At 43.6% G+C, this 18,818-nt stretch overlaps 1 protein-coding gene across 5 annotated transcripts in view; it reads left to right on the forward strand.

Annotated features, from left to right (window-relative positions):
* The first annotated feature begins 1,677 nt into the window (after positions 1–1,677).
* Positions 1,678–18,818, forward strand: part of mgaa (MAX dimerization protein MGA a) — a 40,046-nt gene continuing 22,905 nt past the window's right edge. For 4 of the 5 annotated variants that reach the window (XM_079286812.1, XM_079286813.1, XM_079286815.1 and 1 more), the window contains exons 1-5: positions 1,678–1,769; positions 4,948–6,131; positions 11,425–12,925; positions 14,598–14,703; positions 15,538–15,645. In XM_079286812.1, coding sequence (XP_079142938.1) covers positions 5,023–6,131; positions 11,425–12,925; positions 14,598–14,703; positions 15,538–15,645 — 2,824 coding nt within the window. In that variant the 5' untranslated portion in view covers positions 1,678–1,769; positions 4,948–5,022. The remainder of the gene's footprint in view (positions 1,770–4,947; positions 6,132–11,424; positions 12,926–14,597; positions 14,704–15,537; positions 15,646–18,818) is intronic. The other variant, XM_079286814.1, reaches the window with a different exon arrangement.

An 18,818-nucleotide genomic window follows, 5' to 3' on the forward strand; every position in this document is an offset into this window, starting at 1 on the left:
AAAGAGCTGATATCAGATCAGCCTGACATCACAATCAGATAGCAGACTAGCGGGAAAGGGAAGCTACATATGAGGCAAAGTGAACATCTTTTCTTCTACATAGCTGTCCTCAGTCTCATCTGCTTAACTTGGTCATGGAGGCATCAACATGTAATAGAGATGTTAAATTAACAGTGAAAACTCATAGCTTAATTTAACATCAGTATTCATAATTACACTTCATGTTTACTTCTCCTGATCTTTACCTCCTATAACAAGGTCCATAGGGGCATCTCAATAAATGAACATGTTATATTATAAGTGTTATTTACTGCTTTTTTTCGTGTTGGAATAAATGTTAAATATTTAACTGCAAAGTAGTAATGCGTGTTTGATACTTTAATTTTTTTGCATTAAATCATACTGGGATGTTTGCTGACATTGATAGGATGGCCCTCCCTAGAACATGTTCCACCAGCCGCCACTGACACAGTCACACAGAGACTCTCTCACACACGTCGAAACACGACCTTTCATTATTAAAGACTACTTTTAACTCAGCAAACAATCGACTTCCTGTTTACACGTCACCATCATGCTCAGTACGTGAAGAGTCACGTGATGTTTGTTTACAGGTGTGTTCGTCTGGACGAAGATGGTTTTATTAATGTGGATGAACCCTTAATGTTGTGATCGATAACAGCTCAGGAGCTAAGCTAGCAAAGCTTCAGACTGTTTACCTTCGTCTTCACAACAAATTCCATCAGTCCTCCCCCCAAATTGCGCATGCGCCGTATTCCACGCCTCATTGCCGCACAGACGTGCATGCGCAGCCTAACGTTACATTTAAAAACAGTGGAGGTTGTAAACGTCATTAGTAACAGTTACACGTCATCGATCACATACACGCTGCTACGTTCATGGCGTTACACTCAACCGTAAATCAGAGTTTTACGACGTAATAACGTCCGTAACGAGCTAACGGTAGTTAGATGACGTCACTGTACCAACCGTCCAATAACTGGAGATCCGTTAAACAACATGGCGGCGGCTCTTTGTCCGTTAGAGGAGGTGGTGTGTTCAGGGTCTCGCCTGTGATTACTAGTGTTTCACACTAACATTACTCAAACGCACCACGTCCCTCATTCTGGTGTATTACATTAACGGACATTACGGGGACTCCCCGAAGGGGTCATATCGCGGTAAAAACGAGCAGTGAAATACGTGACCCGGTCTCACGAAGCTCTAAAGCTCAACTGGTTTAAAACACATGTAATTCCACCATCAATCACCAACAAACACGGTTAACCATTAAACTACCAACTGTGTTCCGGTTAAACCTCCTGATCTTCAGATCAACCTGATCGATCACTAGATAACCGTTATCAGCTCCATCTGACCCGGTTTACGTTCAATAACGTCCCGTTTCCACTCAAACTGGAGGTAACTAGTCTGTTAGACTGTCATGGCGTCTGTCCACCACATCCGGGTTAGTTTACATATTCCACGAACGGTAGAGACCGATCTACCGGACAGAAGACACCGTAAATAACGGGACCATAGATCCTCGGGCCAATATTTCAAACCCAGGTGGCGGCAGCAAATATGGCGTCCGAGTCTGCGCAGTAGCGACGAAGACGATGACGTTTCAGAGCAAAGACCCCCCCTCTCCCCCCAGTTAGAAAGGAGCCACCACGATGCCGACCGGGGCTTTTACGACGGAAAACAGACGGTAACGATCGGATGAACGTTCCACCGTCGAGACACTCGATATGTTCGACACGCAGAAGGTAAACTGTGTACCATAAACGGAGCAGACGGTCGTAATGGGTCCGCACGAGACCGGACCGGGAGGTTTACTGTTACATGGGGGGCAGCCATTACTGATGCTATGCTGCTAGCTAGCTAGCTGCAGACCTGATGCTATGCTGCTAACTAGCTGCACCCATGTTGCTATGCTTCTAGCTAGCTGCATACCTGATGCAAAGCTGCTAGCTAGCTGCAGACCTGATTCTATGCTGCTAGCTAGCTGCAGACCTGATGCTATGCTACTAGCTAGCTGCACACATGTTGCTGTGCTTCTAGCCAGCTGCAGACCTGATGCTAAGCTGCTAGCTAGCTGCAGACCTGATGCTATGCTGCTAGCTAGCTGCAGACTGATGCATTCATAGTTTAACAGTCCAGATATCTTTCCTTACAGTAGCTCTAATTATCAGTGGAGTTTGGTTGAGTTTGCGTGTTGTTGGTGAAATGATCAGAATCAGAAGAGTTTAAACGTGTTATTGATGGTTAATAGTAACTTCTTCTTGTAGCTGATATCTGGACTGATGCTACTTACAATAAATGATGAAAAATATTTAAAATGGACATCACTGAGCAGGTAACCACTGTTATCACCTGTTGAAGGTAACCAGGTGTTTTCTGCATGAGGCTGATTAACCACAATGTGTTTGTTTGTTTGGTTATGAAGGACCATGTCAGCCAGTAACAGTGAGTCTCATTAGTGTGTTTGAAAGAGATATCAGGCTGTGATACAACATCAAGAAAAGAGAAGTCAAAGCTTCATGTGTTAAAGCTACATTCTCTCTAGTGTCCATCAGGGGGCGACTCCTCTGGTTGTACAGAAGTCTATGAGAAAATTACTCTACTTCTCTCTTGATTTATTACCTTAGTAAACATTGTAAACATGAGTTTATGGTCTCAATCTCTAGTTTCAAATCTTCAATACAGCATGATGTTCATTTAGTAACTTATGCACCATTTACTACCCTGAGCCTTCCACTCAGCACTTATTGTATTCGTATTAGTTTATTTCTGTACTCTTGCTCTGGTTTATGCTCCTAGATGCTTGTTTAAAAAGGAGATGCACTTATGACTTCTGGTGACAAGTAGTTCTCTTGAATACCTATGTTGAATACACTTATTGTAAGTTGCTTTGCATAAAAGCGTCTACTAAATGACGTTAATGTAATTTAATTTAGAGTCAAATAGACCATAAAGCAGGGTATACTTTAGGGGCGGGGCTACACAGGTCTCTACCCTTGTTTATGTTTTCGGCTCACAACTTTAACCCTTTCAGTGTGTTTTCACTTCATCAAAGTTATTTGTTATTCATCGTTCTATAACATCGTACTTAGCCCCGCCCCCTTCCTGGTAGCAAATCAACAAGATGGCGACGGCCAAAATGCTGGACTTCAGGCTTCAAAGTAAGTCCACAAACCAGTGGGTGATGATATTTACAGTCTGTGACAAACACAACACTTGTTAGTACGTTCGCTGTTGCTTTGACTACGTGGGATTTTAATGAAGACAAAACTGAATGTGTTTTGTGCAACAATTAGCAGAATATCTGTTAAAGCCACGTTGAATTAATGTGTCAACTAGGGCGTCACACTGACTTCAAATAATCTCACAACAGTAGAGCCGTGCGACAAGTCACCTTATCATGTAGTAGTGGCTAACATGTTAGCACAACGTTATCGCTACACGTCACCGTATCATGTAGTCGTACAAACTATGATTTTATTTAACTGCCAGTCCGTCACCACCAACACTTGTATCATCTCTGTTCAGCCCACTGATGTGTCTGTACCATCGGTATTCGCTGTGTGCGGCGTAACATTAGCGAGTGTGGTCTCGAGACCGAGCAAGCGTGTTGTCGGTAATATTATAGCTGAGAAGCAGTGCAGTGGGAGTACAGTTTGGGCTGTTTGTCGGTTAATATATGATATGACTCTTGTGTCTTCACCCTAAAGTAAGGTGGACCAGCTATTCTCATTTTATTGACAAGCTGCTCCTCAAACATTTAGTGTTCGCTAAAGATGGAAAGGTTCACCTTCATCACTAAATAGAAGAATATATCCATGCTGTCAGTTTGTGAAGTCTTCAGTGTACAAACATGATTTCATTTTCTAGATGTCTTTCTTCCACTTGTTTCATGTTGCCTTCACTGACTTGTAGAAAACACAACCTGACCAAACACAGGTCTTGATGTCTTCATGAGGAATCTCTCTCCAGCTTCGTAGGAGTCAGTTTGTAGCTTTGGTGTAGTGAACAGACAAATCCTCCTTTGATATTGTGGTGAAACCTGACCTGAGTGGCTTTGGAAGTGGTAGGAGGCAGACGCGAGAGACTTTGTTCCAATATCAAAAGGTGTTTTATTGATAAAAAGTCCCCTGCGACACATGTTACCAAACATATATACAAACATTTAACTTAGCTTAATTGAATAACCCTTAACCCATCTTCCAGTACCATAATCACATGCACACAGCTACCCACTGGTCTTCCCCCTGTTCAGTCAAAGTCCTCTCCTTATATAGAGCCTCCTATCAGCAGGATATAGTTCCTACCATGAGTGCAGGTGACACCAATTACTGACTCACTAGTTAACAGACAAAACTTATAATTTACAGCACCCCTTTAGATAGCCAACACTTGTTTATGGTTTACATTTTGCTATACACTAATAACAATTTAAAACAAATCATAACCCACCTACAACTCTACCGGTACATACTCTACTTTCCCCCCCATACTTGGTCTGACCCAATGACCTCACAGATGACATCATCCAGTGTATAAAAAGAGGAAATGGATGGGTGCCTCCCCCTTTAGCCTCTGGAACACATGGTGGGTATGGTAAGCAAACAATTGACAAGCATGGTCAGATTTATAGATGAATACACTATGGGACAAATGGTGTGTTCTCACCCACTTTGTCACAGATATATTCAACCAAACCGAGGGACAAACACACGATACCAACCAGGTGATGTCGATAACACAACCCTATAATATGACTATGGCCTCCTGTCTATGTATGCTGAAGGACTTTGAGGTTATCCATCAAATGCAGGAAAAAGACCGGCAGGATGAGCACTTTGACATCTTGGCCATGCCTCAGTTTTTTCCTATTTAATGATGTGCACAATGTTAAATTGATAATCTATCATTTGTGTGTTTTAGGATGCTGTGGTGAACCATCGTACCAATGTTTAAACAGCGGGATCCTCCTGCCCTTTAGATGTCCGGAGCCTGTTCATGGCTTCTAAGAAGAAGCAGAAAGGAATGGTGTTCCATCAGGATGGGGCAACCAGCCCTGCAGCCGCACCTGCTGCCGATCATCCACCTGCATGCTTCGTTGTTCTCAAACCAGGGAAGGCGAGCGAAGGCGGGATGGAACAAAACACCCATGTAACCAAAGAAGAGGCAGATATGATGTGTAAACCCAACAGGTACCCATCAAAAGAACCCATCAGGACTTCTGATGGACTTCTTGGTGGGAAACAGCCCGCCAGTTCAAACCCTCAGCCAGACAACCTGTCACCTGACATCATCTGCAAAGGCATCAAAGTGACGCTGGACAACAACAGCATGTGGAACGAGTTTTTCAGATGCAAAACAGAGATGATTATGACTAAACAGGGAAGCAGGATGTTCCCTTACTGCCGCTTTCGCATTTCCGGCTTGCAGCCATCTAGGAAGTACTTTTTGCTCATGGACATTCAGCCGTTGGACAACAGTCGATACAAGTGGACCGGCAAGAGCTGGCAAGTTGCTGAAAAGGCAGAGTCTCATGTAAAGAGTCAACCATTCACTCATCCAGAGTCGCCATCAACGGGTCAACACTGGATGCAGAATCCAGTATCCTTTTACAAACTGAAGCTCACAAACAGCTTCTCGGATCAAGAGGGGAACGCCGTCCTGCATCCGATGCACCGCTATTTGCCTCGACTGCACGTGGTCCAAACTGACAAAGCTGCAAAAGACATAAAGCTAAATGGTCCCACTGTTGTCACATTCACTTTCCACCAGACAGAGTTCATGGCAGTCACTGCTTACCAGAACTCAAGGTTCTCTCAGCTCAAAGTCGACTACAACCCGTTTGCTAAAGGACTGAAGGAGGAGGGCTCCGGTTCCTGTGGCCTGAAGCTAAAATTGATCTCTGGCAAAGACTCTCGCAAAGATGGAGGCATGACGGCCAACGAGCAACATCCCGTAAAGAAAAGCTTGAAGTGTTTGCTTGCAAACCATAAACCTAGAAGCTCCAAAGCCGTGGACGCAAAGCTTTCGGTGTCTGGTGACCCCCAGAAGAATTCTACTGCAAACGAAGATCAATCAGCTGCCAATGTTTCTGGGGAAGGTTTGTGGTAAGAGTTCAGCTTTGACAATGAAAATGGCATTTTCTTCTTTCAAATTCTTTGTACCAAATGTCACGTTTGCAAGAAAGTACAAGATTGAAGACCATTTAAAAGTCTGTGGCCATATTTGGGAAGTATTGTTTCTTGTCTTTCCACTAGGAGTTTGTGTCTTTCCCTCTCAAGATGATTCAGTACGTCTCTCGATAGATGGTCTGCATATCACCTGACCTCTTGGATTAAGTCAGGAAACAACCTTCCCTAGTCTAGATTAGTGAGATGGCGGGTGCTATGAAGAACAGTGTATCTCATGTATCCATAGTAACTCTGTCCTCTTTCTGCACCGCAGCGTTAACGGTTATGACTTACAACCAGTGGTGTATAGTAACGAAGTAGAAATACTTTGTTACTGTACTTAAGTAGTTTTTTTTGGATATCTGTACTTTACTTTACTATTTATATTTCTGTTGACTTTTACTTCACTACATTTTGCAAAGAAAACTGATACTTTTACTCCGATACATTTACCCTGAAACCTTCGTTACTCGCTTCAAAATCAAATCTATCTTCAGAAACAAAATGAATCATGAGACCAGCGTCGGGGACTGTGGTGGAACACAGACTGCAAGCAAGCAGGTTTGGTGAATCAGTGGTCCTAGCAGCAAGTTAAATCATTGGTTAGTCACGTTAATGCACAATTGCAAACAAGTGCTCTCAAAGCTGCGGTGTTTTGATTCCCAGTGATGCCCAGGATGCTACATGCTGTAAGCTATAAGCTAGCTACGATGACTGATTTCATGATGGAAGCACCTGCTACTCCCGCAACAAACGACGGTGGTGACGAAGACCAACACCAGTGGATCGCTAGCGAGTTAGTGAGCTGAGGAAGTGTTGACAGTTGTGCTGCACTAGGCTAACGTTAGCCACCACACCATAGGATTGACAGGAGCCGCGAGAGCGCAGCATTAGTGTTAGCATTAGGGGAATCCTTCCCAGCTGTGTGCAAGCTGTCTGTGACGCTGAACACACCTCTAACTGCCTCAGCGGCCTGTGAAAGAATATTTAGCATCGCAGGACTAGTCTTCAGCCCAAGAAGAGCGAGACTGAATTCTCGGATTGTTGAAAACCAACTTCTTTTGACGATGAACAGGACATGTTTCAGTTTCAAGTAATGACTGGGTTGTTACTTTCGGTGCTGCTTTAGTATTGATCATGTTTTGATGTTTGAGTCATTTTGTGGATGATCAGATGGAGTTATGATGGTAGCAGTCGCCCAATTTCAGATTCAGCTTGAGCAAAACCTTTTTTTGCTCAAAAAAACCATTTACTTGTACTTTTACTTACTTTTACTTTCAATACTTAAGTACATTTAATATCAGATACTTTAAGACTTTTACTCAAGTAGTATTCTAATAGGTGACTTTTACTGCAGTCGTTTTTCATTAAGGTATCTTTACTTTTACTGAAGTATGGCTTTTGAGTACTTTATACACCACTGCTTACAACTGTCCATAAGATACAACTTTGCACAATAATGGTTTCTTTGCATATCCATAGGAACGCCCTGTTTACAGATGTATTTAGGAGTTTAGGAGTACAGATGTTTTTATTCTGTCCCCACTACACTGGTGCACAACTAAGTAGTTATTTTGCCAGGCAAAGTCTTTCCACACATTGTTTTTAAGTCCCGGTAGGTTGGAAGTTACATCATAATGAATGGAAAAGCCATCCACTAAGAGGATCAGCTTCTTCCTCATTGGCTTTAAGTGATTTTACAAACCGTACTTTCTGGACTATAGAGCGCGCCTGTATATAGGCCGCACCTGCTGATTTTCAAAAGAAAAAAGAATTTGTACATAGATAAGCCGCACTGGACGATAAGCCGCAGGTGTCCCCGTTGAACGGCAAGATGCTTTTAACAGTACTAAAGTTGTCTTCTTCTCTGAACATCATAACATGTCGCTAGCTTCTAAGCTAATTTTAACATTACCGCCAATGGGGAAATGCTAACCGCGATTAGCATTTGCGAATATAATATATCTTCGTACATCTTTTCATGCAGACATACTTACAGACTAAGGTCTCTCAAGGCTACCAAACGGAAGAAGTAAAACGAAGCAGCGTGTCTTCTCATTAGAATCTAAAAGCAACGAGGCAATAACTGTTGTTCCTCGTAGCTCGTAGCTTCTGAATACCGTAGCTGTTGTGCTAGCAGCTAGCAGAGCTACGAGCAACAACAGTTATTGCCTCGTTGCTTTTAGATTCTAATGAGAAGACACGCTGCTACGTTTTACTTCTTCCATTTGGTAGCCTTGAGAGACCTTAGTCTGTAATGTAAGTATGTCTGCATGAAGCATGAAAAGATGTACGAAGATATATTATATTCGCTAATGCTAATCGCGGTTAGCATTTCCCCATTGGCCGTAATGTTAAAATTAGCATAGAAGCTAGCGAGTCGGACATGTACCTACCGGTTCATGATGTGGTGTGTTCAAGGACTCAAATGCAGACTCAGGACAGCAGAGTTACATTGCAAACCAAGATGATTTATTTCTCTCACTCAAAAACACACACACAAAAACACGCAGGATCGCTATTGATCGCTATCGCCTTCGTCCTCCTGTGCACTAAAACCATTGAAGTCCTCTTCTTCAGTGTCGGAATTAAACAGCCTCAGAATTGCTTCGTTCGTGCTTGCAGTCCGTGTTTCGTCTGCACCCTCAGTGTCACTTTGCTCCTGAGGCAAAGCCCTTGAGCTTGCGCTGTCCTCATTGCGCTGTCCTCCTCATTGCGCTGTCCTCCTCATTGCGCTGTCCTCCTCATCTCGCAGCAGTCCAGCCTTTCGGAACCCGTTGGTGATGGTGGATTCTTTCACACTGCTCCACGCTGTTAGGATCCACTGGCAGACTTGAGAAAAAGTTGCTCTTCTCATGCAGCGTGTCTATGTTGCTCATAGCATTTACGGCTAACTGGCTTGGCCAGTTGCTGCTAGCACAACAGCTATGAGCAACAACAGTTATTGCCTCATTGCTTTTCGTTTGGTAGCCGTGAGAGACCTTAGTCTGTAATGCAAGTATGACTGCATGAAAAGAAGTACGAAGATATATTATATATTCGCTAATGCTAATCGCGGTTAGCATTTCCCCATTGGCGGTAATGTTAAAATTAGCTTAGAAGCTAGCGAGTCGGACATGTACTGTTAAAAGCATCTTGCCGTTCAACCTTTTTTGTTAACAGTCCTAGTGAGAGGTAGGTCAAAGGTACTTCATCCATATTGTAGCGACCCTGTCAGTAACAGCTGGTAGCAGAGGGGTTGCTGGTAGCAACTGTTCTGTGTCGGGAGCTAGTAAATGTTGTGTTAGACCGGAACCGGAAGTTGCGGTTGTTGTTGTGGCTGAGAAAAGCTACGGAAAAATCCGTATATATATCGCACCGGACTATAAGCAGACGCCTCAAAGCGTGGGGTAAAAAGTAGCGGCTTATAGTCCGAAAAGTACGGTAGTTAAGTTGGAGCTAAAAACTCAGCTGCTAACTCCTGTTTCCCCAGGCAATAAAAACAAACGTGATTGGTTGTCGCTCAACTCAGAAGACATTCGAACAAAGTTGAACCTTCACTGTTGCATGGTTTTAAAGTTTGAGTTTCCACAAGACCTGTTCCTTTGTGGCAACACCAAAAATGAGTCAGAGGTAGGGGTGCAACGGATCACAAACCTCACAGTTCGGTTCTTGAGTCACGGTTTGGATAATTTTTCGGATCAGCAAAGAAAAGGGGAGGAGTCAAATATAACTGCTTTCCATTTATTAATTAAAGAACTTCAAGAACACTTAAAGCAAAGAACCTTGGGCTATAGTCTTACTTGAAAACCACACTTTAAGATATTTATTTTCACAAAGATGAGAATATATCTACATAGTGTGAGCAAAGGGCAGCGCCAGATGTGTCAGAATCAGATTTATTGGCCATGTACGCGTACAAGGAATTTGACTCCGGTTTTTCGTTGCTCTCCACGTACATACACAGAATTTACAAATAAACAGGAAAACATTTTTTTATATAATATATAAAAAAAAAGTTTCATGTTTTCCTTCTTATCTGATTATAAGAAACGAGGACAACAAAAAGAAAATAAAGTAGAACAGATGTATGCACACACATTTAACGACTATGTACAAAATAAATATATATCCAAAAAGTATATATATGGACATAGTGTCACGCGTGTCTGCAGCACCTGTCTGTGTGACTCTCACAGAGGGGGCGTGTCTGCAGCACCTGTCCGTGTGACTCTCACAGAGGGGGCGTGTCTGCAGCACCTGTCCGTGTGACTGTCACAGAGGGGGCGTGTCTGCAGCACCTGTCCATGTGACTGTCACAGAGGGGGCGTGTCTACAGCACCTGTCCATGTGACTCTCACAGAGGGGGCGTGTCTGCAGCACCTGTCTGTGTGACTCTCACAGAGGGGGCGTGTCTACAGCACCTGTCCGTGTGACTCTCACAGAGGGGGCGTGTCTGCAGCACCTGTCCGTGTGACTCTCACAGAGGGGGCGTGTCTGCAGCACCTGTCTGTGTGACTCTCACAGAGGGGGCGTGTCTGCAGCTCCTCCGTGATGAAGTGCACGGTCAGTCTTTTCCTCTTCATAGAGGAATGATCTTCACACTGAAGTGGGTGCGTGAGTGGATTTCGTAGCGTGGCTCAAGCACTTCAACCAGATTTTGAAATCCTTTGTTTTCCACAACGGAGTGTCCACCGTCTCTGACAGTCTCTTCATATGTGTGGACATGTCCGATGTTTTGCCGTTGTCGTGTGTCTCTCTCTTTAAACAACGCCGACATACTGTCACGGTTTTGTCCACCACCCTCATCCGTCATTAGAAGTTACGGGGAAGACAAAATTATCCCAAACTTGAGACTTAAATGACGCCGGGAGCTTCTGAAGTTCTCCGTTCCTCCGCTCGCCATGACTTTCACCGTTAAATGCTTCTAACCTGCTCCGTTCACTGAACACGCAACTGCTTTATATCTGCTCACTGCAACATTGCATTGATATTCAGGGACTTGTTACTTGTAAAGGAACAGCAGCAGTAAAACGTTATTACACACAATGATGATTACACTGTGAAAAAAACAACTCAATTGATCCGCGGTTCACGAGTGATCCGAACCGATCACGGATCGATCCATGATCCGTTACACCACTAGTCGGAGGCATTAAGCTTGGCTGTGATTGGCTAACGTGGTTTTATTTCTCAATCAATAATTGTGATGACGCTAATGTGATCTTTTTATTTGTCTGATTTCTTTCAGCAGCAATTCACGTCCAGCTCAGAAGTTATTTTCTGAACTCATTCGGGAGGCTCACGTTTCACTGCATAGATGTAACCTGGACTCAGACAGTCAACGTAAGCCCGAAGCTCCACCAGAGGTGAAGGCAAAGCAGCTTAAACGGCCTCTGCCGCTGCCAGCCCTCGCTCTGTTTCTGAAGCAGCATTCGTCAAAATCTAAACTGGCCAAGAGCAAGCTGGACTCTCCTCCGCCGGCACTCCCATCTGAGTGTCGGTCTGATTCACAGAGTTCTGGTGCAGCTCCTGAATGTCCACCTTCTGATCACGGAAGCAAAGCAACTGGTCCCTCGAAAGACTTCACTGGTGATATCACAGAATCCAACACCTCTGGGCAAACTGAGGCACATCTTCATCCAGATGAAGTAGTTTTGAATGTTACAGGACCAGCAGATGAAACCGCCCGTAAGCCTTCCAGTCCATCATTTTCAGATACTGTTGCCACTACAGACCCAAAGGAACTAGTTGCTGAAAGCAGAGGCCCAGAGCCGGCGGTACCAGATGGTACACCAGTGTTACCCAACTCGTATCAGTCATTTTGTATCCTTGGCCCATTTTTATCCACCATTCCCTCTTCTCTTGCCACGTCACCCATTCTGTCACCTCCACTCGACACAGTGTTACCTGCTCCGAACTACACACTACCATCGGACTCACCAAAGTCCGATTCTTTGCTACCGGACCCTGAGTGTTCCTTGTTTGGCTTTGAGCCTTTGTCTCCCGCCAGCTCTCCTGAGCCATTACCTTCCCTGCCCATCTCGTTGGCTCTAGAGCTCAACTCCACTCCTTCTGAATCAACTCTGAAAGCAGTATCTCCTGAAGAGTTACAGCACAGTGAAGACTCTGCAGCATCTGTGTTCAAATGGCATACAGTGTTACTTCCACCTGAGCCGTACGTAGACCCTTCATTCACAACATTTCAGCTCGCACCACAGACTCTTCCTTTAGCATCTGTTATGTCACCTTTGTTGCCTCTCCAGACTCTGTCCCACTCTGAACCACAAACTCTTGACACCTCTACTTCCCCTGATCCTGATCCATCATTTCAAGACAACGAACAGCGGCTGCCCTTCCCTGGAGAACTGTCCCCCCTTGCGCTCCAGATGACGCTGTCTCCAAACTTTTCTTCGTTGGACGGAGACGGATTGTCCCCCACACCTTCAATCGCCGACCTCGTGCACTTTTTCTCCACCAACGATGACCTTGGGATGGGGGTGGACTTTTCAAACACGGAGGCGGTGGCTGTTCCCTGCCCACCTCCGAGTACAGTAGAAGCAAATGCACAGGAGCCTTCTCAGCAGGTGCCACCAATCCCAGCCACCAAATCCTGCAGGCACAAGAAGAAGTCCCGGCCGCAAAAGCTTGCAGATAAGGAGGAGAAGAAGATGGATGCCTCCACCTACACCAAAATGCAGCCTAACCTGGAAGAGGTGGAGGAGCAGTTATTTATCTCATTCACATCAAAGGTAGGACCAAATAAAATACAATGTTTTCATGCGATGCAATAAAGTGTAACTTCACCCCCAGGTCTGAGCCTAACTCCACCCACTGCTGAGATGAAACCGCGGCCACGTATGTATGGCAAAAGCCTCGACGCAGCGTCGACAAACATGACTACAGTAGTTTGGAAAATAGAGATGTGGCATGATGCACTGAATGTAATTAATTTCACCGCTGGTAGAAGACTTCACTGGGAGAAGAGAAAGCACCAGCTTCAGAGACTGACCAAATTCAGCGCTTTCAAACCAGGCGGCAACCTAATGTCCACCAGGGGGCGACTCCTCTGGTTGTATAGAAGTCTATGAGAAAATGACTCTACTTCTCTCTTGATTTATTATTATAATAATAATAATACATTTGATTTATAGAGTGCTTTTCAGAGTACTCAAAGACACTTTACATTAAAATCATCAAATATAAAAGTTATACACTAAAAACATAAAACACACTATCGGTCACACATTAAAAGCAGTTTTGAAAAGGTGGGTTTTGATTTGTGATTTGAATGTGGAAAGGTCAGTGCAGTCTCTGATGTGTTTGGGGAGAGAGTTCCAGAGGGAGGGTGCAGCTATGGAGAAGGCTCTGTCGCCCCATGTCTGGTGCTTGGTCCTGAGTGGAAGGGACAGGAGGCATCAGAGGAGCGGAGCGACGGGATGGAGTGTGGTGGTAGAGCAGGTCGGTGAGGTAGGAGGGGGCCTGACTGTGGAGGATCCGTTGTGGGACGGGGAGCCAGTGGAGGTTCTGGAGAACAGGGTGATGTGGTCACGGGAGCGGGTGAGCAGGCGAGCAGCAGAGTTCTGGATGTACTGGAGTTTATTTAGGATTTTGGATGATGTGCTGTAAAGAATGCTGTTGCAGTAGTCAATTCTGGAGGTGATGAAGGCGTGGATCAGAGTTTCAGCAGCAGATGAGGAGAGTGATGGGCGGAGACAGGCCATGTTTTTTAAGTGGAAAAAGGCAGTTCTGGTGATTTGGTTGACGAGGGGTTCAAAGGAGAGGTTGCTCTCCAACATGACTCAGAGGTTGCGGATGTGTGGGGAGGGAGACAGAGTGGAGTTGTCGATGGTGAGGCAGAAGTTGTGACAGGTTTTGGTGAGGGATTTGGGACCGATGATGATCATGTCAGATTTATCGCAGGTCAGTTTAAGGAAGTTGGTTTGCATCCATGATTTAATGTCAGTGAGGCAGCTGGTGAGAGTGGAGTGAGTAGCAGTGGTGATGGCTTTTGTGGAGATGTAGAGCTGGACATCATCGGCGTAGCAGTGAAAGTGAAGACCATGTTGACCATGTTGATATTACCAAGAGGGAGCAAGTAGAGGACTATTACCTCAGTAAACATAAGTTTATGGTCTCAATCTTCAGTTTGACGTCTTCTTCAATACACCATGATGTTCATTTCGTAAATTATGGTCCAATTAGAGTCAAATAGACCATAAAGCAGGGTATGCTTTAGGGCGGGGCTACGCAGTGATTGACAGGTCTTGTCACGCCTCCTCAGTCCAGCTATGGTCACTTCCTGTTTACTGGCTGCACATTGGAGCCTCAAGGTGACACTATTGTAACTTTAGACTAATAGTCTTGATGATATGTCTAACTCAATATACACCCTGAAAATGAAAAACCCAACTCATATTTCAGGAGGCCCTCAGACTTCACGTTGCGGACTCCTCTGATGGAACGGCCTCACAGCCTCAGACGACACCTGAAGGTCACCTGCAGCAAACAGCTGTCACACCTGAGAACGGTAACGGTACAGAACTGATCATTCTATGTTTACCATGAATGGATTTAATATCTACATATTAAATAGCCGAATAAGGAGATCCATATCAGTTTAATTCTTTGTGTCCAGTACAGAGATTGGTCCAGGATGTGTTTAGCTTAGCTCAGCTTAACTTAGACTGGAAATGGGGAAACAGTCCACCAGAGAAGAAAAAGCATCTTTCCACAACTTCAAGTCTGTCTGATGTTATATCTTGTTAACGAGCTAGTCCCCAATTCAAGACCTTGAAGCTAACTGGAAATCAAAGCTAATTTAACAGGATATCATAGCTGACTTCGACAGGACCTAGAAGCTAACTTTGACAGGACATAGAAGCTAACTTCGACAGGACCTAGAAGCTAACTTTGACAGGACCTAGAAGCTAACTTCGACAGGACCTAGAAGCTAACTTCGACAGGACATAGAAGCTAACTTCGACAGGACATAGAAGCTAACTTCGACAGGACATAGAAGCTAACTTCGACAGGACATAGAAGCTAACTTCGACAGGAACTAGAAGCTAATTAAAAGGAACTAGAAGCTAACTCAAAGCTATATTTAATTATAAACAAACTGCCAGCTAACAGGAACTAAATCTCTCCTTTATTTGTTAGTGTATAAATGGGGGGTATAGTGGGGGGACAGTGTATAAATGGGGGGGAGGGGGGTATGACATGAAACGAAGGTCCGGTGGCCGGAATCAAACCTGAGACATTGTGGTTACATGGCAGTGCGTTGTAACCACTCTGATTCAAAGGTGCTCTGAACACTGGTTAAAAGAAGAGTGGATATTCTGTTGTTTTTAATCTTCAGTAGAGATGGCAGAGGCCTTGGAGGAGACGACCACTGCCTCTGAGAAGATTCTTCTGAAAGACTTGAAGCAGATGAGACACGGACAGGTGATCCATCCTGTGCTGCAGGACGGTATGTCGGCTTCGAGAAACATTTTAAAACATGAGGTTTTTGAATTATTTAACGCTGACAGTTTCCATCTCAACGTGAATTTGACAGACTTAGTTCAACTGTTGTCTTTGGGCAGGTTTTTACAAATGAATGGCCTCATGTTATCAATACAATACGTTCAATACGATACATAACAAAAGTAGCATATATGTTTGTGTATATTTATATATGTATATACTGTATATGTGTGTGTGTGTGTGTGTGTGTATATATATATATATATATATGTGTACGTGAAAAGTGTCAATGTAATACTAAGAAGTTGGACAATATTTAGAGAGAACAAAAGCAAAATGTAGCATCACAGACACAAAGTGATCCTACAGGTTGTTTGGTTTAAAACATAATAATAAAAAATCATGGTTCACAATTCATCCTCATATACTGTAGACCAGTGATTTTCAACCGCTGTGCCGTGGCAAAATGTCCAATTTCACTCAATGAGTCCAAAAAAATATTATTTAGTTGTTGCAAATACTTTGCCATAGATGAGCGTCTGAGCTGCAATATAGTGTCTGGCTAAGTAATACATGCTCTTCCATGCCAGTGGGTGGCGGTAGGTAGCGAAATAATGACCGTGTTCATTTAAGACAGTAGAATGAAATGACACGCGGGAGGTTGCGGTGACAAGACAAACAGCGATGGAGAAATATTTGAAAAGTAAAAATGCAGACTCTGAACTGGGCCCTGGACAAAATAACCCCGATGAAAAGCCCAGTAAGGATCAACACATTTAGAGACTTGTCATTAAATTGTCAGCATATATCCGGCCCTCGGTACAACGGCCCGCCAGAAAATTTCATATGTTTATCATAACCGGCCCACCACACCACAGCGCTCCGGGACCAAAAGTGGTGATGTGAGCTGACTTGATGTGCAACATAACGAAGCATCTCACTGCACTGAACCTCCAGCTTCAGGGACGTATGATCACAGACATGTGTGATCACAGACATGTGTGAGGCAGTAAAAGTCTCCACCGCTGTGTTCCCGATAAACTGGGCGCACTTGGCACGGAGTTCACTCTGCGATTTACCGACTTTGCTGCTCAGAAATTTAAATTTGAACTCCTCAGCAATCCGTTTGCAGTTGAGGTGGAAAGAGCACCTGTAGAGCTGATAGACCTCCAGTGTAATGACACACTTTAGGCAAAGTATGACTCTGAGGGCGCTGCACAGTTTCCAAGCTTCACCCCTGAAACGATGCCTTAACTCAGCCTACATGCTGCTGAAATGCTGTCTCACTGATGCACCTTCACTCCATCGTGAGGGTTCCACAGAACCTAACTCCAGACATGAATGAACTGGCAGCCAAGAAAAGATGCCAAACATCTGGCTCTGGTACGTATGCATAAAATAATGTAGCCTACCTCAATATGTATTATTTTTGCACTTTTTTTGGAATATTTTATTTTTCCAAGTATATTCAGAATGCAAGAGAGCATACAGAACACAGTACATTAAATATTACAAAAAATTACACAAGTTAAGAAAGAAAAGAAAAAAAACACAAATAGATGAAATAAAATTAAGTAAATACATAAAGTAAATAAATAATTCCCCCCACCCAAAAAACAAAAATGGTGCATAAAGTGAACAGCACAAACAGACTGCAATGACACAGTGTATATTGTAAATCAGAGCTAAATAGTTACAGTCCTATGGTACTGTTAGTGTTGTACCCATGTACTCCAAATAAGGCTGCCAGATTTTCAAAAATAAATGATATCTCTTTCTGAGACTATATAATCTTTTCAAGAGGAATACAACTGTTCATTTCCACAGACCATCTGTCCATGAGAGTGGGGGAATGAGACTTCCACATCACCGCGATACATTTCCTGGCCACACATAAAGCAAGTTTAATTTGGGGCTTCGTTAAAGACCTGTTGAGAGTTGTGAGGTTTCCCAGTAAACATAGCTCAGGATCTAATGGAAAGGTAACCCCTGTGATCTTAGTTATTATATTACAAAAGTCATACCAAGAGGATCTCACCTCTGTGCAAAGCAGGTACAGTGAAGGAAGGAGCCGACCTCTATACCACATCTGGAACACATCTCTGACATTCAGCTTTGGTTTTATGAAGCCTCTGTGGGGTGAGGTACAGCTGATGGAGAAAGTTATAATGAACAAGTCTGTACCGGCCATGAACTGTTGCTGACAAACTGTTCTGGCACAAATCTGACCAGAGTTCTTCATCAATTGTTATATTCAAGTCTGATTCCCATCTCATCCTGGATCTGTGTAATCCTGGTTTTGGGCCCTTGTTCAGCAACATAGAGTACATTTTACAAATACATTTGTACACATTTCCCTGGTGAAGCAATGTTTCCACATTAGTTAACACAGGTAGAGTCCTTCCAGGGCCCAGGTTGGTTCTCAAAAAGGATCTTAACTGGAGGTAACAAAAGAAGGTTCTACTGGGCAATACTTTCTCTTCAGTTCTTCAAAAGGCATGAGGAGTCCTTTATCAAAGCAGTCTTCCAGATGCTGGATTCCTCTGTCATGCCAAGTCTCCAGAATCTTGTTACTTAGTCATGGGCACAAGTTCATTTTGTCTTAGAGGTGTTTTTGGTGATCGTCTCATATTTAGTCCAAGAGTTTTGTGAACTTCATACCAAATTTTAATAAAATGTTTCAGAATTGGATTGTCTGTCCTCTTGGATATGGTTTTGGAGTTCCATTTATAAATAAAATCACTGGAGGTTTCTTCTTTCAGAGGATGAAGTGCAATTTGTATCCAAGAGGGGACAGCATCACCGTCAAAAAATGACAAAATATATCTCATCTGGGCTGCTAAATAATATTTCTTCAAATTGGCTAGTCCAAAACCTGCTGGATTATAATCCCATGTTAATTTTTCCATTGACACCCTTGGCATTTTACAGTTCCATAGAAACTGCCTAATGTGTTTGTTGAGGGTTTTAAAAAAGGTTTGAGGTAATGGAATGGGTAAGGACTGGAAAAGATACTGCAACCTCGGGAGAATATTCATTTTCACACAGTTTATTCGACCAATTAAAGTAATGGGTAGATTCATCCATCTGCGCAGGTCGTCCTCGATTTTACTCAGCAATGGGAGGTAATTAAGTTTGTACAAATCATCATCTATAAATGTACAGATCATTATCTAT

This window comes from Melanostigma gelatinosum (assembly GCF_949748355.1).
Source record: "Melanostigma gelatinosum genome assembly, chromosome: 16".
Taxonomy (NCBI): Eukaryota; Metazoa; Chordata; class Actinopteri; order Perciformes; family Zoarcidae; genus Melanostigma; species Melanostigma gelatinosum.